The 24,648-nt window shown below is 37.6% G+C and overlaps 1 protein-coding gene across 2 annotated transcripts; it reads left to right on the plus strand.

Annotated features, from left to right (window-relative positions):
* The first annotated feature begins 1,106 nt into the window (after positions 1–1,106).
* On the plus strand, positions 1,107–24,219 carry afap1l1b (actin filament associated protein 1-like 1b). 2 transcript variants are annotated; one of them, XM_084137660.1, is made up of 19 exons: positions 1,107–1,385; positions 13,088–13,213; positions 13,467–13,550; positions 13,764–13,852; positions 14,703–14,814; positions 14,895–14,993; positions 15,069–15,280; positions 15,365–15,544; positions 18,463–18,555; positions 18,686–18,764; positions 19,490–19,645; positions 19,740–19,951; positions 20,031–20,176; positions 20,289–20,361; positions 21,745–21,844; positions 21,991–22,158; positions 23,135–23,310; positions 23,399–23,527; positions 23,645–24,219. In XM_084137660.1, the coding sequence occupies exons 1-19, from the start codon at positions 1,364–1,366 to the stop codon at positions 23,669–23,671; spliced, it is 2,283 nt and encodes a 760-aa protein (XP_083993786.1). In that variant the 5' UTR covers positions 1,107–1,363; the 3' UTR covers positions 23,672–24,219. The 2 variants fall into 2 exon arrangements, with proteins under 2 accessions (XP_083993786.1, XP_083993785.1); XM_084137659.1 differs by having other exon boundaries at positions 1,161–1,385; positions 21,742–21,844.
* The last annotated feature ends 429 nt before the right edge of the window (positions 24,220–24,648 follow it).

Genomic DNA, 24,648 nt, shown 5'->3' on the forward strand with positions numbered 1-24,648 from the left:
GCCAAAAAACAAACAAACATTTGTTTATTTATTTTACACTTTAAAAGATTATTAGTAGCCTACACTTTACACTTTTTTATGTTTAGCATAGCCTATTTCGTCGATTTCAGTGTTGTGGCAGCTACTCGTGATGAATAGAAAATGTTTATGGATGAATTTAATAGCCTACATAGATCAAGAACATATATCTTTATTTTACCCCTTAAGTTTTAAACCAGTTTTATTTAGTGTAATGGTTTGTGAAAGTCTTGGGTACATTGGCTACTCTACAGTGCATATTACTAGGCATGACAGGTAGGCCTACATAAAATACACAAAATACAAATATACACGGTAGGCTACATAATACAGAACGTTCACACAGTACAAAATATACACAATACAGCATTTTTACAATACAGTACACATACACACATTATACAACCTATACACAATACAGAATTGCACCTTCAAATATCTCTATGCGGAGTATAGGCATAATAGCATAAACAATTTTATTTTTGTCAGTTTTGTAGGCCTTATAGTTTTTTTTTTCTATAATAGTTTTTTTTTTTTCAGTTTTAGTTTTAGTTAATTTAGTAGGCCTAGGCTATGAATGAAATAAGTAAGTGAAATAAGTGTTTTTTATATTGTATTATATTTCAATTAACTGACTTCAGTTAAATAGCGATTTAAAGAAAAGGGTTTTAGTTTTAGTTAACTAGCCTATAATAGCCCTGCCTTAAACTTGGAATGATATATAAACCTTTAATGAAGTAGCCTATGTTCAAATACGCCTAAAGTGTTTCAACATTTTGTTATACGGCGCATTTTGGATTATGTAAAATAAATAAAGTGTTACCAAATTCACATTAGCATATGTTCTGCATAGTTTTTCCTCTAAATTTCAGATATTTGTTTCACTCGTGTATGCTAGCTATATATAGTGGCAATTATTACGTGATTTGAAATTTAAAACTGTATAAAGACCTCTACCTCTGGAGGGTGCTAAACGTTAGCATCAGACACTATAGTAACCATATGTTGTTGATGTTACATCCAAACCACCATGGATGATTACATTTTACCCTGAGCCCTAACCCCAATTTTATATGACTGTCCTCTTTACATTTTGTGTGTTTTTTTTATGACACAAAAAGACCAAAGACCAGCTGGATGTCGTTGTTTGCCACTAGGGACGTTAACTACCTGACGAGCACTAGGACCCGGTCGGATTAGTAGTGATTTTGGAGTGGTCTGCACGCGCCCCTGTCAAAAGTGTAGTGTTGGCCACACGCGCGCTGCATAAGATGCTGGTGTACATTACAGTGAGGGTCTTCTGAAGCCTGGGAACGGAGTACTCAAGAAAAGCGTTCTCTTCGTCATGGAGATCACCGATTCCACTTGTAAGTCTGACATTTTATTCATACGAAAAAGCCTTACAGTTACAGTCTTCGAAATAAGTTAAACAGTAATGCAATATTTGAGCTTTTTTAACATTAGTAAGTCATTTTCTGTGTACCTGCTGTAAGGTGAATCAGATGTTATTACACAATTCTCTTATCTTTATCGGGATAAAAAGGAAACCTCATCAACACACTTGCACAGTTTTGTTGGTGATGCAATAGATGGCTAATATCTTAATGAATGAATAAAGTCATGTCATCATAACTGTGTGTCAAACTTATTTGAAGGACATGAAATTTATTTATTTTTTTCCCTTAATGACTATAAATGTAAACAATGATTTCATTGGGGTAACTACTATGTCATAAAGGCAATTTCAATTATAACCATTTTAATATGGATTTTAGTGGATGTGACATTTATTAAACTATTAAACTTTGTTATTATGTCCCCAGGATATGTGTCATTGTTGTTACCATCATAACTCCCCCCTATGAAAAAGATGCACAATTCCATAAAAAGCATAATGACATCATAATGACATCATCACTCTTTCAGCATGTGAACCCTTCAAGTAGGGGACAGTCTTGAATAGCGTCATGATTTTGTACAGTAAATTTCTAAAAATGCATTAACTTTTAAATGTATTATTTGTCTATTATGGATAAGATCTTAAATATATACACTTATAAAATACCGTTTTAAAGCCGATTAGTGGAATGACCCTTGTTTAAGGCCCAAATATAAATGTCCAGTGCAAGGAAAGCATACTATTTTTAACAAGAATCATAACAGTAGATTTTAACACCTCCAAAGTGCTAGACCTTTCACAGTCAGTGTTGCAAAATCTATAAAAATATCTCTCATCCTGTATTCTTCATGTCCCTAACTTTCCATTGACCCAGCTATCAGCTCCTTCATCCTGCTGTTCTGAGCTGGTTGAAGGCCAGTTCGGCACGATGGCTATTCATGATCTGAAAGAAGACTTCCTTGCCTCTCATGCAGGAAATCCGCTTGAGAATGTGTTCAACTCTGAGTTTGTTTGATGGATGCCAGGAAAAAACAGCCCATCAGCAACTTGTTGCTGTTTTTAGTCATGGTGGGATTTGGAAATGCCCTTTTATGTATAGCCTAATTGTTTCTTGTGAGTAGAGTTACTGAGTTAGACATATAGGTGAACCTTGTTTGATCAAAACCTGTTAGGGTCTGTGTGCTCTTTAACCCTGAAATGAATCATTCAATGTTTTGTTATGTACACTACCGATCAAAAGTTTGGGGTTGGTAACATTTTTAAAATGTTTTTGAAAGAAGTCTCTTATGCTCATTACAAATTTTCTCACTGACCCCAAACTTTTGATCATGGCACTTCCAGGTTTGTTTTTCCTAATTGCTACTGAATTCACAGATGAATTGATTCACAGCAATTCTAGTCAGATATATGACAATATGCTTTGATGCAAGTCAAGACTTCATTCAAACTCCTATAAAGGTGGGAGTGGGGGGGCACCGATTCCTCCGGTTCCTTATACACATGGCTTACATCTATAAATACTCATGGCCAAATAGACAAAGGCTTCTCTCTTCTGCAGCTTGCGAGCCTGATGGGTCCGCACAGGCCTGACACTGTCTCTCACTCCAGCATTCCTCGGACCGAGTGCAACCGTCAAGGGCGGCTCTTGTCTGTAGAGAAATCACACAGGGTTATTACGATACAGAGGGGCCGGAAAGGTCTTTGTGTGCGACCCTGTGGGCCCTTCCACACTTGTGTCCTCAAAGAGTGGAAATCAAAGCCAGTCATCACAGGGCCTTGCTGTGGATGACCAATGTATTAACCCTTCAATGAAAGGAGGTCAGATGCTGAGGCCCGGGATAAAGCTGGAAGAGCTTTTCCTAATCAACCTTCCTCAATCCCATTAGTCATACAAAGTAGTAGCCTAGATATGGGTAGGAGGAGCATTATGTCTGAAAGATAAGAATTTCAAGAAAGATTTGCCAGCGTGTTTTAACTTTTTAACTGTCAAAAAGTCAGTGGGGTCTAAAACCAACATTTTTCAAAATATTTTCTTTTGTGTTCCACAGTATAAAAGATATTCATACAGTTTTGGAACAACATAAGGGAAAGTCTGTCATCAGTTTTTGAAGGATAATTCTTCCAGTCCAGTCTTCCACCTGCTAGAGGCTCATTTCAGTTTTGTTGTCAACTAAATTTAATTATCGTTTTCATTAATTGAAGTAAAGCTGAAATATAAGAAGATATAAATATTAGATGGGAAAAAAAAACTTAAACTGAAATAAAAAAAACTTAACTAAATAGAAATATTAAAAAAAACAAAAATGAATGACAAAGGTACATAACAAAATTACTTAAAATCTGAAAATATATCAAATAAAAGTTAATAAAAATATAAATAATATAATAGTATATAAATAATACTAAAATAACACTGGATTTAAACTGTAAAATAGGCATCTGATGAGAATTGATGTGCTGGTGATAACGGTGAAGAAAGTTTACCTGAAAGACCTTTTTCTGTTTATGTCTAATGGCAGTTCTTCATTGCCTGCCATTTTAAAAATGCTCATTTCATCCAAATCAATTACGCTAAATCACAGATTTCTCATGCAACAATCAAAGATTAAATTGCTTGTTCAAGAGAACCCAGTGAAAGATTAGGATTGTGTCAAAAAAAAAAGTCATGGCAGGTTTTACAGCCGTGGGTTGTTGTTGGGTAGAATGTACAAATGCAACTCTCATGACCGCGTGCCTTAAGTCTTATGACTGTAGTGTAGAAACAGAGAAGACGGTGCAAGATATGCAGCAAAAGACTGCACTGTTCCTTGCCTATAAACCCCATCTGGTTATGAACTGACAGTTCTCTTGTTCATTTTTGATGTACTTTGCTGATGAGCCGGTTAGTCCTCTGGTGTGTGCCGACTGGCATTCATTTTCCTGAGGATCTTGCATAATCCAACTGCATAATACTTGGTTGCATATCTCAACTAGACTCTTCTCCAAGAGACACTCAGTCCCCCAAATGTTTTTTTGCGAGTGAAAACTCATCCCTGTGGTTTACAGAATCGGAAATATAGCATTATCCTTCACCCAGAAAGACGTTTGTATGGCTGTAAACGAAACATCTCAAATTTCAGTGGCTGCACAGTGCATGAAGAATACAATAATAAAACTTGTATATAAAATATATATCGTAAAATATGAATACAATTTAGCATTAGGGTTGGAATCTTATCTATCTATCTATCTATCTATCTATCTATCTATCTATCTATCTATCTATCTATCTATCTATCTATTATGTCTGTCTGTCTTTCTGTGACAAATTCGGTGTAGATTTAAATTTTGTATATTATTTCTTCACATGTTTGAAATGCAACTTCACAATGAAATGCTTTCATTAGCAAAAACATTCAATATATGCAAAAGGTCAATATTTACAGTGTTGACCCTTCTTCTACATAACCTCTACAACTCTGGCATGCTGTATATCAGCTTCTGGGCCAAATCCTTGACTGATGGCATTCCATTCTTGCCTTAGTGCTAAGAGTTTATCACAATTTGTGGGCTTCTGCTTGTCCATTCGCTGTTTGAGGATTGAACACATGTTATCTATGAGATTATGATACATTTCAATGTTATAATCTCTGAGGCACTTCATTATCACTCTTGCCTTGTGACATGGTGCTTCATCATGCTGGAAAATGCACGGATCCTCACCAAATTGCTCCTGGATTGTTGGGAGAAGTTTCTTTTGCAGGACGGTTTGATTCCATTCTTTATTCATGCCTGTGTTTTGGGCAGAATTGCGAGAGAGCCCAATCCCTTGGATGAAAAGCAACCCCACACATGGATGGTCTCAGGATGATTGTATTGTATTGTATTGTATTGTTGGCACAACACAGGACTCATGGTAGCGTTCACTTTTTTCATCCCCGGACAATGCATTTTCCAGATGTCCCAAACAGTCGGAAGGGGGTTTCATCTGAGAAAATATGTTCGCACCACTCTTCTGCTCTCCAACCCTTGTATTTCCTGCAGAATTTCAGTCTATCCTTGTTTTTCTGGGAGAGTAGTGGCTTCTTTGCTGCCCTTCTTGACACAAGGTCTATGTCTAAAAGTCTTCACCTCACTGTGCGTGCAGATGCCCTCAAAACCTCCTGCTGCCAATACTGAGCAAGCTCTGTTCTGCTGGTGACACAATTCCGCAACCGACTCCTCAAGAGGAGACCTGGCACTTGCTGGACACTCTTGGACGTCCTGAAGCCTTCTTCACTGCAGTTGAACCTCTCTCCTTGAAGTTCTTGATCCGGTAAATGGTTTAATGGTAAATGGTCTATCTATCTATCTGTCTTTACCTCTGTTCACAAGGCCTATAAACCTTGTGGCGGGAGGAGCAAACGACAGACACAGTGGGTGTGGGTCAGGCCTCAGAGAGGTGTTTATTAACATAAAAATAAAGTAAAATAAGGGAAAGTGTCCATGAGGATAAAAGTGTCCAAAATAAATAGCGGATCTGGTGTCCTTTTTGTGCTAGGGCACGTGCATGGAAGGTAGCTAGTGCTCAGGTGGATTGGTCCAGGTAAATGGGGTGGGTCCCGGCGGCCACACACGCTCTCAATTCGATTCAGGTGTGCCTCGTCACGTGCCACCAGTCCTGGTTGTTACAGCGTCCCTCCTCTTTCTCGCACCCACCCCAGTCAGGACCACGACGAAGGGCGGCAATTAAAGTGACATGGTGGTGATGATAATAAGGCGAACTTTTACATAAACTTTTACATTTCAAAAGAAAAATTCAAAGACTTATTAAAGCCTGCGTAACGGTCGGCAATTCAGAGATTTGTTTCTAAACACATTATAAATGTTAGAAATGTATTCCTGAAAACACTTTACAAAGACTGTGAACTATGTAGTACTGAATTGTGGAGTTAGACCGTTTAACAGTTTTTTAACCATTTTTGTGTTCAGGGTTTTTTGAGCGGGCCTGAAATCATGGCTGTATGACGCACTGGAGCCACTGAGCAGGGCCCCTCCCCTAACACTATAATAAGTTAAAAAGTACAGATGATACATTTCTTTGAATTGGAATTTAATTCTGAATGGTGCAAAACGCTGCTCAGCATGTGTTCAGGCAACTGCAATGTACTGCAACTTGTTGCAGGAGGATTTTTTCCCCCATGCTCATTAAGCCATCAATAACCATGTTGTCATCCTCAAAGCCTTCATTCTTTCCCTTTCAATTATGTGGCCCGTTGTTCCTCTGTAATTGACCCCACCCAGCAAGCTGTCATCCACTAAAATAGTGAGTTTAAAATTATAGTCATCTCACCCTTATATCCGTGTGGCCTCCATGTGACCTTGACTGGTGTTCATCAAAGCTTCTTCTATGTATCAGTCCTGCTTGTGTGTCCTGTAGAACTATGGCACGTGACGTCCCCCCACCCTGAATCAGACAGCTGATAAGCTTTTTTAAGGATTGTGTGGTCACGGCATTCTGCATATGATGCTTGTAGGATCTGAGCCTTCATTCCTCACTGTTACAGGAGAAACCCAACATGGCCTGTGGATAAGACCACTAAACAGGTACAGATGGTGCTTGTTGTAGATATGTAGTGTGCTATGATTTGTGTAGTGTTTTGTTGGAACCGGTCCAGATGGGAGGGTCCGGAGCTGAGAGAGAGCGTACTTGTTAGCGAAGGACGGATGGTATGTCATTTTTAGGGGTGTGTGGAGGAGAGGAATAGGAAGCAGAAGGTTAGGGATGATAGAAACTGCTGTCGTCAGCCCAGACAGGAAGCTACAGCTGCAGGACATATCCCCTTACCCACAATGCCCTTGCTTCAAGACCGTACAGCTGCTTTCCCTAGAATTTGTTTTGCAAGTGTTAGCGTATATGTGATTGTGTTCAGTGATGTATTTGGGTGAATGAATGTTTGCACTGCATTTCTGAATGCTATGCACCACATTGTCCTCTTTTCCTCAAAGGTGATGTCATTGTGTAATTTTGGACCTCACAATGCCACATTGTTTAGATAATTTGCCGAGCCACTCAATGAAAGTTCAGCTGGATTGCTGTTTAAAAATGTGCCCAGTCTATACAAAGAAAGTACTTCTTTCTAATCTTTTTTGAATGTAAGTTGCTATATTGCAGATTTCCAGTATAAAATGGTTGGTGCGGTATACGTACTCACTTCATATTATTATAATTATTTACAATTAACATTTAATCTATGTAAACAAAACATTGTTTCCTGTTGAATGCATAGTGGTGTAATGGCAGTGTTGGGTTTCATTCTTTAAAGACCTAGCAATATTGAAGAATCCATTACCGATTAGAAAAAGTGTAAATATCGACAAATACTAAAAAGTGTTGATGAGCGAAGTCTTTCTTTTGTCACTTTAAGGTTAAATACAATGTTTTTGGTCTGTGAGAGTCAGCAGACAGTATAGACATATTCAAAAAGCCACTGAAGCAGTCAGATAGGGTTCAACAATCTCACATTCCCACACATTGCACACGAGAACAAGATGCACCGCAGCAAAAACAGGCAAGCCTTCAGAATAGTTGTAAGTAACTGAGCTGACTGTGCATAGCTCCACAAACTTGACCCAGTTTCCAGAGAGAAACATGGCTAGCAGAAGACACAGGCACAGAGGGTGTTGTGTGGGAACTTAAGTTGCTTGGAAAATGGACGGGTCACTCCCTCGCCCGTGTCACCGAGTGCACACCCAGACAATGGCCCTCTGGAGAGCTGCGGCCCTGGAGTTGTGATTGTGCCTCTCTCAGTACAATAACAGAGTCATCCTACTCTCCGCTCTCCGAGTTTCCGCCTCCTACTCTTCTTCCGTCCCTCTCTTTTTCTTGTTTCCCCTTACGGACATACACATATTCACGTTTCCTGCTCTTTGGGAGAGAGGAAAACTCTTAGGAGTTTGCTGGCCATTAAGCCAATTCAATGAAAGACAACTGAAAGATAGCTTATCATTCACTGTGTGTTTAAAGTTGGAATGAAACGGAAGTTGTGATAGTCTTTTCCCCCCTATTTTGTGACATATATCCAAGTGAAACGGCTTCTCGAACAAGCAAAATGTAGGGCGGGTCTTGATTTTGTCCATCGGGAATTGATTGGATGGTTGTGGTCTGCTATTGCTGTGATTTGACAGGTTGTCCTGCCCTCGTCATGTTGCTGCAAGTTATTTTGGTTAAAGATTACAAGAGCATATGAATTGTAAAAATAATGGTGTGCACAGATTTATAATAAATACTGCAATATTCCATTAAAAAAAGGAATTGACAATTCTTGATTTCATGGTGACTTTAAGGGTGACACCTTTTTGAGATCTAGCTCTCTAAGAGGCAAAATCTTGTTTGTTTTGGACTTGAGGAAGAAAGTAAGACAAGTTTATGACTATTTAATACAGAAGTTACTAACTCTGTAAAAGTTGCAGCTCAGTTTTGTTTTTGTCTGAAAATGGTGGGTTTCTCATGTCCTTCAGCTGTCGAGACTGGCGAGCAATTCAGTGGTTTGCTTTCTTTATCTCTGTTAGCTCTGTCTGTGTTTGTGCTCTGCTGACAGAACTGCAAAAGCATTTGGAAATCTGCATTGTGAATTATACGTTTCTCCTCTGTTGACAATCAACCAGTGGTGCGTTTCCCGTATAACAAAGTAACTTGCTGCTGAACTGCCATAGTACGATGCATTGTGGAATCAACTAGCTAGTCACGACCATTTCCCGAAATCTTAATGTCGCAAATTTGTCGTTCAACCACGTTGGTTAATGATGTCAGGGTGAAGTAGGCCTAATAACTTATTTTAATTAATTCGTTTGAGATCGAATTAATGCTAGATTTGTTTAAATTACGGACATGGCATCTGAGGAGAATTCTCATTTTCCTCAGTTATTTTGCTGTATTTCCAGGTTCAGTCATAGCCTCGAGTGCACAATAAATTAAGTTATTGGGTCCTATCATACACCCGGCGCAATGCGGCGCCATGCGCTACGCAAGTGTTTTTTGCTAGTTTCAGCCCGACGCAATTTTCATTTTCACGTCCTGCACCACGTTGTTTAAATAGCAAATGCATCTGAGCGCCCATGGGCATGCTGGTCTGAAAACGAGGTGTGTTCAGACACATTGTTGGCGTGCTGCTATTTTGAGGCAACTGAAATAGACTGCGCTAATTAAAGCTGATTATGCTGTTGCACCAAAACAAGTTGTATAAACTCATTGAAATAGAGGAAACTTCACAGAGAGACCACTAATCACTCAAATGGTGACTTGAAACATAACTTTTACAGTAAAATTTAATCAAAACACAACATAGAGCTGTTAGTAGAACCACCACCACCAAACGTGACATTGCAAGTTCTTTCTGTTTAATATTTTTAATATGATTAAATGATTATAATTCTTGTACATTTAGCTGTATGATTGTATACTGTGGTGTTTAAATTTGTTGGCACATTTCACATCATCTTACACAGGGTTGTATTTTTTTAAATTAGGGTTTTTGTTAAATGACTCACTAAAGAGCAAATTTGTACAGCCCTCTAAGTAAATATGCTGACACAAGTTCTCTTACAGTCTTTCATTGATGTTCTCTATTCATCACTGTGCCGTGTAAAAATTAGAAGTAATGAGTAATGCTAAAATGTTATATTTAATGTTGCACAATTGCAGCATAATCATTTTTAATCAGCTTTAAATTGCACTATTTTTAGTCACTATTGTGTGTAACATGGACTTTTGCACGCCAAGAAATATTCAATGAACAGGATGATTCTCGAAATAGAAGTGCAAACGCAGAAAAGATCTGTTATTTAGAATTCCCCCTGTTTGAATAGCGGTTTGTGACCCTCACTTCAAAGCAGCGTTTGTTTTTCGGAGCGGTGAGGGTCTAGAAAAGAAACATCATGAGCTATGCAACAGGTTTTTTGATCTGGTCCAGAAAGATAGAAAAAAACCCTGTCAGGGCAGAAGCAAAAGAAAGGTCACATATTGCAGTAATTACTTTTGGCCAAGAATAATAATTCCTGGATCAGCAAATCTAAATGAGTGGCAGGTATAGCCTTGAAAGAGGGATTTTTGCTTTCCCATCCCTCCCTCTTGAGCAGGGTTCGGGTGTGGTGTGAAGTGCTTACATGTGAAAGATGTGTGACTCTGATCTATTTAATCTGTTTTGAGGAAGAGATTTAATAATTTTTGGAATGATCAGAGGGATCCATACACTGTTAAAATGTCAACCTTAATTTTGTCAGACAAACTATATTTTAAACGTTTAATCTTGAATGAACTATCAAGTATAGAAAAGGTGGGCATTATAAGGAATTAAATAAAGTCAATTTTCTATTATCAACTTCAAATAAGGGATGCACCGATATGAACATTTAGGCCGATACCGATAACCGACAATTCTTTATATTTGAAAGCCAATAACCGATATGTTGGACGATAAATCCAAATCCAAATCCAAATGTTTATATCATTTTTAAGAGCCTGATTACAAAAACAAAAGTCTCACCATTAAAAGCCATGTCCCAAGCATACAATTATAAAGTTCTCATTATAATTTTATGTAGCGTATATGACAGATCTGTGCTGCACAAGTTGCACTTAACTGTATTTTCCTTTTTGAAGTGATTCCAATCATATTTCAAGCAATTCAAAAACATAATTGAGAAAAGTGCGCTTCCGAAGTGTCTCAGATTAAGGAAATAAACCATTATTTATCGGCTTTAATATATCGACCAGATTTTCTTATTGGGCCGATAACAATAACATTAAAAATGAACTTTTATCATTCGATGTGTCATCTATTATATGTGGATGCTTTTTGCCTGTTCCTACATTTCTCCTGTGTGGATTTATTAAAGTGGATTTATTCCTGAACTCTTCCTCATCTTGCGCATCGTTAGCAGCCACCCGTGACAAAACCGATATGGTGGCCATCTGGCCGATATATTGTTAAAATATTAAACAAAGAACTTGCAATGTCACGTTTGGTGGTGGTGGTTCTACTAACAGCTCTATGTTGTTTTTTGATTATATTTTACTGTAAAAGTTATGTTTCAAATCACCATTTGAGTGATTAGTGGTCTCTCTGTGAAGTTTCCTCTATTTCAGTGGGTTTATACAACTTGTTTTGGTGCGAGCTTTTCAGTTTGCTCAACAAACTGATACACAAGACAAACTAATGCCCTATTCGGACGGGACTAGTTTTCTAAACAATGTTTGAGTTACAGTTCTCATCACCAGACATTTGTGATTTCATGTACCGATTCGGACGGCACTAACATCTCAGTGTTTATTACAGAGGTGGGAGTGTGTGTGTTTTCTAGACGTGGTCATCTGCTGTGCTTGCGTGCATTACATATTGAATTACTTATTGATATAACTTTAATTTATTATTAATTACCTATTGAAAAAAACTTGCAAAATGCAAGCTTATTGAATTTGTGTAACGTGTATAGTCTGTTATGTTCTGTTTTTGTTTTTCGTTTTTACTCTGTTTGCTCTGTTCCTGTTTCCCTGAGTTCCTGTTAGTTTCCCTGGCTGTTAATATATATATATATATGTATGTGAGAACTGACTGGCTCATTCATTCAATTCATTTTGATGGTTAAAATATTTTCCACACACACCTGTCCTGTTTCTCTTTGTTTACATTCACTATATTTAAGCCCTGAGTGTACTTAGTTCTTTGTCCGGTATTGTCAATGTTTTACGTGGTTATGTTATTTAGTCTTACTAGTTATCTCCAACGTGTTTCCTTTTGGAAATATCATTAAAGACTCTTTTGTTTGTCTCCTTCGTCGTGCGCATCATTATAGCCATTAGCCACCGTGACAATTTGTATCCACAAGTTGAAACATTATTATTTTTGAGTTCACAGAACTTATTATATTATATTATATTTAAGTTTAATTGTTTAAGTTAATTTTAAACTATTTTTTTTCCTGGGCTCTTTGAGACCCTAAACATAAGTAATGGTTATTTTTTGGACTTGTTATTGCATGCTATTTATGATGAGTTCCCATTACATTGTAAAAACTATGTTTTCATAGTTTGAGTTTCTTAGACCCCAAAGAGAACAGAAGTACTAAATCACCAGTAAATGTTAATCAGAATTTTAAAGCCAGCATCTAACCGTACATTTCAGGTCTGGAAATTCAGGTTTCCTTCTTAAAATTAATAGTGAGACATGTTCACACCTACAGACAACCATTATAAATGATGTAGCATTGTTGAAGTAAATTCTTATTCCAGGACTTTCTAAAAATGTTGTTTCTCTTTAGGGGGTTTCTTGTTTCCTGTGTTTGTCAGGCCATTCATAACACTGCAGCTATTGTTCACCATACATAGATTTGGAAGAGCAGTACCATAAGAAATCAATTCAGGTCATACCCCTTTTCTTTGCTTGTTTATTGCATTAAACCTTCAGGATATCATGTTTGGTATTTTGGCAAGGTTTCTTCAACAAACAGCCAAAGAAATCAGATGTCCAACAGCTGAGACCTCCTCGTGGATTTTAAAAAGGTCAAATGGACTGAATGAAAATGGCCAAGAACTCATAGTAACATGCTTACATGCTTTTGGGGTCCACCAATGCAAAGCCCACCAGTGATTGTCATCTTCTGCAAACATGTTCCTGGTCACTGATCCTGTCCTTCTCTGGAATCTCTGTGCAGGTATGGAACACCTGGTGAAGGAGCTGAGGTTGCTTCTCAAGCTGCTGGAGAACGAGAGCGTGAGTTCAGCCACCGCAGAGAAGATGAGCGTGGTCAGGAACTTGGTCAAACAGCTGCAGCCATCTGGTGAGACTGAACAGCAAATACATAACAGCTGAGCTGAACCTATTGGCCACGGCCCTGCTGAAGGGATTCACATATTAATAATTATAGCAATGTAAAGGTATTTCAGGCAGCAAAGTTACTCTGAAGAAAATATTATAGGAATAAAGTGTATAATGTGATTGTCTTAATGATGTTCTATGTTGAGTTTTATGTCAAAATGTATGTATAAAGTGTAAATCACACTTGTAAAGTTGCAAATTTATTTCATTTATAGTGAATGGATCTGACTTCATATACATGAACACATCTCTCTATGGAAATGGTACCAGCTTTGTTGAATCATTGTTTGAAGAATTTGGTGAGTTCATGTTTTTTCCCCCCAGTTTTTAATTATGAGTTTCGCAAACTGCTAAACAGTGCCTAAGGCATTGTAATATATAAATACTTGTAGTAAGTGCTGCAAAAAAAAAAAGCAAAAAAGAATGGCAGCTTTGTTGGTTCTAATCATTTTCCTTGACTGTTTTATGAATTGCATCTGTTGTAATTGTTCAGTTTTGATGTTTGTTCTCAGATTGTGATCTGCAGGATCTCAGGGACTCGCCTGAAGAGATGAAAGATGTGGAGCAAGAGGAGGCGTCCAAACACTTGCCCACAAAATCGGTACCAGAATATGGAACAAATGCAAAAACATACACTAGTGTTAAACAGAAATACTTCTAATCGTTAAGATTTCTATTTAAATTTAAAGTTATTTTGAACTTTCTGTCCGTCAAAGTATCCTGAAAAAAATGTTTCGCAGTTTCCACAAAAGTATTAAGCTGCACAACAGTGTTCAACATTGATAATAATAAGAAATGTTTCTTAAGCAGCAAATATGAGTGATTTCTTAAGGTCATGTATCATGTGATACCGAAGATTGGAGTAATGATGCTGTAAATTCAGCTTTACCATTACAGGAATATTACTGTTTTTGCTGTGTTTCATTCAAATAAATGAAGCCTTTCAAAAACATGAATAATCATACCGACCATGAACAGTAGCATATTCCTTCTCTTAAAGCAGCTACAATTATTATTAAAAATAAATATAAAAATAAGTTTTCACAATCAGTAAATGCCAAATAAGAGTCATTCAAATAAAATTGTATTATTTTTTTAACAAAAAAAAAAGTATTTCTGTTACGTAATGCTGGTTAGTAACACAACGACGGAGAATTTAATATAGAGTCTGACACACAGGAGAATACAGGAACAGGAATCATAAACACTAACTGAACATGCAGTGTTAATGCAAGACTAAACACTGGGAAGAACTAAGTGCTTAAATACACAAGGAGAGTAATCAACATGAAACAGAACAGGTGTGGGAACTAATTAATAACCAAGGAAACTAACTAGGGAACGCAGGACACAGGCAAAAAGGGAACATAGTACTGACTGAAAATGAAACCAAGCCCTTTCATTTAAGCATGCAAAATATTATTGAATAATTATTGGTTTTGTTTTTCCAGAGTCCCACAGACACACCTCCTCCCCTTCCTACCACACCTCCTCCTGATGATTACTATGAAGAAGCCGTCCCGCTCGGACCGGGCACAGCTCCCCAGTACATATGTACACGCAGTAAGTGCGAACACATTCAAGCCTAAGATGGCACAATAACAGCCAGTTCTGAAACCTAACACAGTATACTTATTTACCAGACAACTCCAGCCCTCCAAATTCAATAGAGGATGCTTATTATGAAGACGCTGACAACAATTACCCGACAACTCGTCTGAACGGGGCCAGCAAAAACTCCTGTAAGGAACCTGTGCTGGTTTTCATGTTTGTGCACATCAAAATGTTCTAGTTTTAATAGTTGTTAATGTCAACAGACAATGATTCAGATGCACTCAGCAGTTCTTATGAGTCCTACGATGAAGAGGATGAGGAAGCTAAAAGCAGAGAGAGGACACACCCGTGGCCCTCAGAGGAGAGTCGATTGGGCCAAATGAAAGACTGCCGCAAATGCGCCTTCCTGCTGCGCAAGAAACGCTTCGGTCAGTGGGCTAAGCAGCTAACAATCATCCGAGAGAACAGACTTCAGGTGAATCGCACATCGAAAACATCTGGTCGATAGGAACGTTTTTTTGATTTGCTAAGCTCTAAACTTGCCATTTATTCTCCACAGTGCTTCAAGAATCCAAAAGATCGCTCTCCACATGTTGATCTGCCCCTGAATCTCTGCAATGTCATCTATGTGCCTAAAGATGGACGCCGCAAGAAGCACGAGCTTCGTTTCTCCATGCCGGGAGGAGAGGCTCTAGTGCTGGCTGTGCAGAGCAAAGAACAGGCAGAGAGCTGGCTCAAGGTGCTTCACCCTAAAATATATATATATATTTTATAATGGCTATTTACAAATTATATAAACGAATGCATTGTCTTGGAATATTGATTTGATTTGATTCGAAATTATTATTATTATTAATTATGTGAGAGAAAGTCATGAAACATGCACAGATAAAGTAAGAAATCATGATTTCTAGGCGTGAAAAGTTATTGAAATTAATAATATCATGGAAACGTCATGGAAATGTTATTGTGAATGTAACGTTTATTCTCAACAGTGTTATTTTAGTATTATTTACATACTTTATAGTATTTATTAATAGTTCTAATGTATTTTTCTATATTCAGTTCATTTTTATTTTATTTTTAATTTTAATACTTCAGCTTCAGCTTATTTTATTTCAGTAGGTTGCAACTTTTCTCATTTTTATTAAAGTTTTTCATCTAATATTTCGATTTTATTTATTTTATTTTAATTCGGCTTTATTTTTAGTTGTTTTAGATGTCATTTTTGTTAACAGGTTAACACTGATGCTCTACTCTAAAATATTTCTTTGGCTAGAAATTGGTCTTTGAAAGTGCAATCTATGAAATGATTTTAAAAAAACTAAAAAATAAATTTGTTATCCTAAAAAGTCACGGAAATTCATTAGTCAAAAGGTGTGGGAACTCTGGAAGTCATTTTCCTCTGACAATTATACAGAGCTTTGACCAAATAATAATCAATGATAAATCACACAAAAACAGGTCATTGTATAGCATTCATGCTTGTAAACTCATTCGCTTCAATACTCTGATTTGCTCTTTTCTATGGAAGCTTTGTCTGATATAAACTTGCAGTTGTGAGATAAAAAGTAGCAGTTACCTGTTTTATTTTTATTCACTGTCAGAAACAAGCTCCCACAGTTTTCAGACCTCACGGAGTATCATCGATCAGATTAAAGGGGTCATGAATTGAGAAATCAAACTTTCCTTGATCTTTTAACATGTACAGTAAGAGGTCATTGGGCCTCATTCACCAATATCTTCCTAAGAATTTTCTTAACTTTGTACTTAATAAACTTCCTAAGAAAAGTCTACGTCGGATTCATGACATGTTCTTAAACAACAAAATTGTTCGCACCTGTGTTCTTAGGATTGATGAATCCAACGTCTTCGTAACTGAAAGCGCGTGCCAGTTGTTCCTAATTAGCATAAGAAAACGCCCTGCAAATTTGCAAGAAAAGTTGGAGAATGTCTAAAAGACACACAGACGGTGGTGGTCCACCGATCACCAAACGAACAAAGAACTAAAAGTAATTAAAAGAACAAAGTAATTCTGAAATAGAAATTCTACTGCAACAGGTAAATGCCAAAGGAGGCATAATATTGATTTAATCAGCTTAATTGCTGATGTAAATTGCAGTGTTAGTGTTTCTTTGCATACTATGATTTTTTTTCAACAAATGATCAGAAATACATTACAGTAAAATACTATCATTGTAAACGACTGTAGAATTAAATAAAATGCAGTAACCAATTATTTGGAGCAAACTGTCATCACTCAAATGTGCGTAAGAGTGCTCTTGAGTGTGCGTAGATTTTGTTCTTAGCTAAGAACAAATCCAAGATAAGAAAACATTAGTTAACGTCAGAATGTTCGTATAAAGTGCGTAAGGGGGGTTTAATAACGCATTTCTTCGTAAGAATGGTTGGTGAATGAGGCCCATTGTTCTATAAAAACATCCGGTAAGTTTCAGCTAAGGAAAAAAAACAAGCTATGGAAACAACTCGTTTCGGATTTTGTCACATTATGATGTAAAAGTGGGGCGAAAGACCGCCTCTGCAGAATCAAATCAAAGCTTACTTCTTCATCATCGCGGGTTTGGCCCCGCCCACTGCCGCATTAGATGATACTGGATCACTGGACTAAACATAGCATTACATTCCAAAGGATCCTAATGCTAGGAAAAGTGGTTATCTATTTGAGAAAGTCAATTATGTGAATGTCTGAGTAGAACCTCTTTTGTTTGTTCGGTACATTTCACTGTGGATTCTTTGGTAAATCAGTCACATTTCGGTGCTGGCTTTGCAAACAGACTTTCACTGTAAGATATGGACCTGACAGTAATGCCACAACATGCAAGTAACCTTGTTACTTCTAATGCCTAATCTGTGATCAGCGATTTCTGATGTGATTCATGTACAGTCAGACTTTGTCTCAAAATTGTTTATTGCTGTTAATGTGTCAGTAAATCAAGCCAGTGGATAAACGGTCAACTTCACATTGTTTCTGTTAATAGCATGAAAACGTTCTGTTATTTAAATTGGGATTAAATTATATACAGAACGTGATCAAAGAACGCACCCTTTATAATCGCTGGAGCTGTCAATCACATAGCGCGAGTTTATCAGTGTCTGAGTTCTGGACTCTCGCTAAAACTCCCGTTATAATCAATGATGCTGTCTACACTGCACAATGAATCTCTTATTTACATCATGTTTGAACTTTTATTTATGATGAAAGCATTCGTGAGAGTGCAGAAATCAAATTGCAATGACGAGATCACTGCATTCATGCGCTCAACAGTCATCGGCTACAATACTCATCGCTAGTTAATCTTGATAGCTGTAATAGTAAAAACGTAGTAAAAGATTTTGAGAAAGTTCTATATGTAATACTTATTCCATATACAAAGATGTTAGCCAATCACAGCAGTGGCCGTTTACATTGAAGTCTAACAAGCAGACACGCTCCTTCAAACAGAGCGTTCAACTCAGAGGGCTAAAAAAAAAGGGTAGAAAATGACCTTTTATTTCTAATTTTTGACCATTTTTGATGTGAACATTATAAATGGACCTCAGGAAACATAAAATAAAAAAATGCAGTTTATGACCCCTTTAAATAACCTAGTTTGATCAAAAAAAGCTGTATGACTCTCCTCTTTTAAAACTCTGTAGGTCATTCAGGAAGTGAGTAACCTGGCAAACAACATTAATGGAAAAGAAATCTCGTCATCTCCAATGATACTGCGAAAACTAGAGCTGGATAAAGTAAGTCTGTACGGATTACTAGCATCCAGTAGCCTCTAAACACATAAACTATAATGATTACAATGTTGAAATGAACATAACCAGTGTGGTGGTCCCTATAATTATTTCGTCTCTTTCCTGGTTCCTACAGATGATGTCACCAGATAAACACACTTCTGATTCCGACAGCGCAGCCAATGGCGACGTTAGCCGCGAGATCTGTGAGAACGGTATGGACATAAACGATGAGCTGCTTTGAGTTTGCGTAGTGAATACTTTTGGGGTCAGAGTCGGTTTTCCAGGTGCAGCATGTTTCCTCTTGTTAGTTTTGTGATGTCACTCTGAAACAATGGCATTAGGAACTCAGGAAGGATGTAGCCACTCTCTGCAGTACTTCCTGTGTCTTTGATGTGTCCTGAGGTTAAAGTTTGTCCCTTTCAGTATGTCACATCCTTTTTTTTTGTGATTTTTAGGTTTTATATTGGCATATACATTATATTGGCTCTGCGTCTGTAGCTGTTCTGATTCTGAATTCACTATAAACCACGGCTTATTGGGGCTTATTGCTTTATTTATCGATATTGGTCTGTATTGAAAACAATGCTTACTCATTTCCTTAATTTTTATCGGCCATAAATGAAAAAAGTTGAATTATTAATATCATCCATAGTTTTTTAAATCATCTCATTATAAAACTAAAGGTGCACAGATGTTGATAACACACACCCATAGTTTTGTTATGTTCAGTTAGTGTTACAGATGATGGATCCTGATTTAAAACATGCATAAAGCACTTGAAAACTCAATGTTGCAAGCAACAGCCATATACTTAAGTACTGTTTTTTTTTTACTTAATCAAAGGAATTTTCGTAAGTAGAATCCAAACATGTGTTTCGTGTCTTGTCCTTGCACTATATGCATCCTCTTATGATGCTTCCTGTGCTTTTTCCTGTAGGAAAGGGCAAGAAAGGGACATTCTCTGAGCTGACTGGATCTATGAGTCGAGCTGCTGGCAGGAAAATCAACCGCATCATCAGTTTCTCCAAGAAGAAGCCGCCTCTGCCGGGCGAAACCAACACCCTTTCCCACCTGGATGACAATCCCCGTTGTGGTGAGGAGACATACATCCCTTTGCGATTAGCTGTTTATCTTTTTCATCTGTTGAGGCTTTTCTGCAAGTCTCTGATGGATTTGTCACTTCCTAGGTTACTTGAATGTCCTGGTGAATCAGTGTTGGAAGGAGCGCTGGTGTTGTGTGAGGAATGGGACTCTATATTTCCATAAGGACAGAGGGGATATTCACACCCATGTTAGCTCTTTAGCCCTCCATGGTGTAGACGTCTTCCCCGGTCTTGGGCCCAAACATCCTTTTGCCTTCCGTATCATGCGAGCGAGCACAGAAGTGGCCGCCCTGGAGGTAATAAAATGGATCTCTGTTGAATTTTAAGGTCTTTCATTAAAAAAAATGGGTAATTGTGTAATATAATGAACCTCAGGCGAGCTGTTCTGAGGAGATGGGCCGCTGGCTGGGGGTTTTGTTGGCTGAAGCAGGCTGTGTCACCACCCCTGAGGCACTGCATTATGACTATGTGGATGTGGACACCATCAGCAGCATCCAGAACGCAGCACGACACTCTTTTCTGTGAGAAGAATTGAGTATATTCAGCCTGTTTGTTGGGATGTGTATTGAAATTCACTATATAGTAGAATTTATTGTATTTGTATGCTAATTCTATTAAATTTTAATGCCTTAGGTGGGCGACCTCTTCCAGCAGCACATCCACAGACCCACGGACTTACGACGAAGTTCCCTATGAAAGCGTGTTGGTAAGGTGTTAAGATTAAAAAAGGTTTTTGTTTTTTTTGTAAAAAATGTTTTGTGTTGTTTGGTTAAATCTAGCCTCTCAGCAACAACTATTCTATTTTAAAATACAGGTGGTTCTTTTGAGTTTTCTAATCATCAAAGAATCCTGAAAAAATGGAAATGTTTACAAAAACATTAAGCAGCTTTCCACATTGATAATAATATGATATGCTAAAATCAGCATATAATAATGATTTCTGAAGGATCATGTGACACTGAAGACTGGAGTAATGATGCTGAAAATTCAGCTTTGAACACAGGAATAAATTACATTTTAAATAGAAAACAATTATTAGGGGCCAAGCACCAAAGGTACCAAATTCTGTATTTTATGAACGTATCGTTACGAAACTCGGTATGGGTCATCAGTACGATGCCCTGAAGGAGCCTGAGAAGTTTCGAACCAGCAACTAGTGGTTCAAACTTTTCGAACTTTTCTAGTGGTAAAATAAATTTTTCAACTTGAAAATTGACTTATTTTCACATGAGTCATCTCCTTAGGTTCCTGAATCCTTGCCGAATCAAACGATACCAAACATGCTAGGTTTCACCTTACGGTTTGTGTAGCGTTGCGATTTAGCGTTTAAAAAACATTTGCCAATATCTTTGAAACCGTTTGACCAATCGAGATGAAACCACCGTGGGAAGTTTGAAAAACATAGGTCGTTGGCTATATGTTAATGCCCAAATGACAAAATATTAAAGGACAATTCCGGTGAAAAATGAACCTAGGGGTAATTAACACATGGTTACCGAGTCGATCGTTCCCTGGGATGCGTTTTCATGAAAATCGAATGTAAAGAATTTTATCTCTAAAAACAGATTAGCTTATAACGCAAGTATATGGGGCACAGAGTAAGTAAAAGTAAATCGCTAGTTAATACCACTAAACTTTTGAATGGTAGTGTATGTTCTTGTGTTCATGATCAAAGAGAAAAATGAAAACTCATAGTATTTGCTGTGTGGGAGGTTATTTATGACTATTGAAAAGCATGTTTCGGCCCATATGGGTGTTGTTTCTGCAGTTCAGCTTGAATAACCACAGTTTTCTCAAGAATTTTAGTTCATTTTTATGGACTAAGCAGCAACAACCACTTCTTCCTTTGTTGGGTGGTAATGTTGTGCAACGGTCTTTGTTATGTTTAGTCAGCTACAAATCTTCTGTCATTGTAAGCATGTTCCTTCATAAAAAGGAACTTCTTTAGGAAATCCTTTAATAAGCACATTGTGTAATACCTAAATAAATACTATCATACTGGAAGCCAAGAAGTTTGACTGTTTACTTAAAGGTTGTTTTCACACAAACTGTAATTATCCCCCCCCCCCCCCCCCCCCTCCAACAGCAGGTCGATGAGAATCAGTCTAAACTGAAGCGTTATTCCTCTATGTCCAGTGTGAATACAGCCACGGGTGACACACAGATCACAGTGAAGCGACATGGTTCCTGTAAGTTTGTTTTCATTGGAAAATCACTTCTTTGGTTGACCTTTGAGTATCGTCTATACAAACACAATCATTGCCTCATCATTTTACTGATTAAATTCTCTTGAATTGCCATTTATGACCAATTCTGTCTTGTTTTTGTGTTGTAGCTGTGAATCACTACGGCAAATATGGAAAGACGAGGGCGGAAGAAGATGCACGGCGGTATCTCAATGAGAAAGAACAGCTAGAGAAAGAAAAAGAAGAAATCAGGAAGAGTCTGTTGTCACTGCGCTCAGAAAAGAGGGCGGTGAAGGAAGGGCTGAAAAACACAACAGGTGACCAACTCGAAGAATGAAAGAGAATTGACTTGTCCGAGTGTTTATCCATAACATGTAGGGGTCTGTAACCATTTTTGCAGTATTTGGCGCCACCTTTTGACAATATCTTCAAGTTACATGAGCTGTTCATTTAATGTGCCCCTATTATGCTATTTTAAAGACTCCTAATTTTGTTTTGGAGGTCTCCTACAACAAGTTTACATGCATCCAAGGTCAAAAAACACTTTAATTTTCTCACAGTATACATTGCAGCATTACATTTTTTCTCAGTGTCTGAAACAGTTCGATAAAGGATTCAGTCTCTCTAAACCCCGCCTTTCTGAGAGCTACTCTGCTCTGATTGGTCAGATGACCCAGTCTGTTGTGATTGGTCTACCGCTTACAGCACGGCTGCATCCGAAATCGCATACTTCCCTATTATATAGAAGGCGAAAAACAGTATTTGTACGAATTCACAGTACTCATAAAAGAGTAGGCAAAAAGTGGATGACCTACTTCTTCCGGCGAGTTTATGAAGTTTGCATACGATTGACACTTTACTATTCCATGAGGCCACAGGAGAGGATTTGTGAATGGCAGTGAAGTGGCGCAGCTGACGCTGGTAGTAGGTCACATGATAATGACAACATGGCGAACGTATGTAGTACGTCCAGATTACAGTCATACTACACACATTCATACTATATGGAACATACTTTTTAGCGGTCGCAAAGTAATTACTTATTCAAAATAAGTACCTACTCAAGAGAGTATGTGATTTCGGATGCAGCCTGGAATTACTGACGACTCGGTTCAGAATCAGTTCTTTTGGGAGACAATAACTCCATTTGTCGTGCACTTTGATATTTTAAACTTTGCAGACCTTTTACATTCATAAACAGCTATATACTGTAAAACACTACATGGAGGGTAATATCCGAAAAGCATAATAGGGGCACTTTAATGTAAAATGTTTTGTTCATATGTGCAACAGATAAACAGCAGAAAGCCATGGAGCAGCATCTGGCCCAGCTGGAGGAAAGCTGCCGTCAGAAGGAAGCTGAGCGAGTGGACCTGGAATTGCGACTCACGGAGGTGAAAGAGAAACTGAAGAAGTCTCTGACTGGAGGAATTCTGGGGGCACCCGTGGAAAGCAAACCCACCATTAAAGTACCTGCATTCTTGACTCTAAATATGCTTTTCCCTCAAAGTAACCTGAATTTACAGTGAAAATCATTTTGTATCTTAATACCTGTAGGTTCCAGTTAAAAAAAAGGAACGTATTTACAATGATGCCACTGTGCCGGTCAACTGTGCATCTGAAATGAAGAAACGTCCCCCGTCCATCTATGCGTCCAACAAAGGAAATGTCATGCAGAAAGCCAAGGTATATGACTGAACAGTAGATTAAATTAAGCATTCAAAACTGATGCTTGAGATGGATAAATATGTAAATAGTAATATCTGTTTAATTCTGTTCTTCTAAATTTTATTTTATATTTAGGAATGGGAGTCAAAGAAAGTAATGTAATTATAGTGCTGTCATCGAGAGAGGATCTGTGGCTTTATGGTTCCAGTGTGTTCGGTGAAAGGAAAGATTTCATCTATGATCATCCTGGCTGTCCACTACACTACACTTATGCACAGGACAGTGGACCATATATTTGATGGAAGTCTGTATGTAAATAAAAATGAATGTTAAATAAAAAATTGCATGAAGATGGCAAGGATAAGGGAGTGTCCTGGAAACAAAGTGTTTTATAAACATATATTTGTTTAATATAAAAGTTAAAATAGGTGCCTGAATTCTGTGAAAATGTTTCATTTCACTTCTTACTGTGTAATGCCACAGGATGCTGATGTGGTCTTCCTGCTGATTTCTTTGTGCAGTCCTGGGATACAGTGTTAATATCTCCCTCTTTTATATGTTATGTGAGCTGAGTTCAAAGGATTTTCCATTTTTTTAATACTAGGGCACTTAATTTACCAGATTTATTTATTTCTACTTTGTACATAAATAATCGTTGTTTTTTCCCCTCTGCAATATCTTGGTAACTGTAATAAATGTGTTTTCAGAAATGGCTTTGTTGGAGTTCTGTTTATAGAAGCAAATGTCTTTTTAAATTTTAATTGTGGATTACACTGAAATAACATCAACTAAAATAGGCTTTGCTTCTGAAATGGAGAAAAAGGCCTTTGGGTTACCAGCATTAATTCATCAATCATTTATCAAGCAGATCCAGGGTTGTCAACTGGGATCCATGAATTGAGTTTTCCTTAAAAATACATTCTACATCCATTTATCAATGTGGTTAATGTGGAGTGTTAATATCATTAATGCTTTTTTATACCATGGTACAAATAAAATTGACCATTTTATATTAGGGCACAGGTTTTCAATCTTTTAGATGCCACACGGACCCCCAAATGTGATCATCCTGGTGTGACATTTTTACACGTTTTCTTTTTCGACTTATCTCCGGACCCCCTAGCACTCACTTGCGCCCC

The sequence above is a fragment of the Abramis brama genome, assembly GCF_963993115.1.
Source record: "Abramis brama genome assembly, chromosome: 15".
In the NCBI taxonomy this organism is placed as follows: domain Eukaryota; kingdom Metazoa; phylum Chordata; class Actinopteri; order Cypriniformes; family Leuciscidae; genus Abramis; species Abramis brama.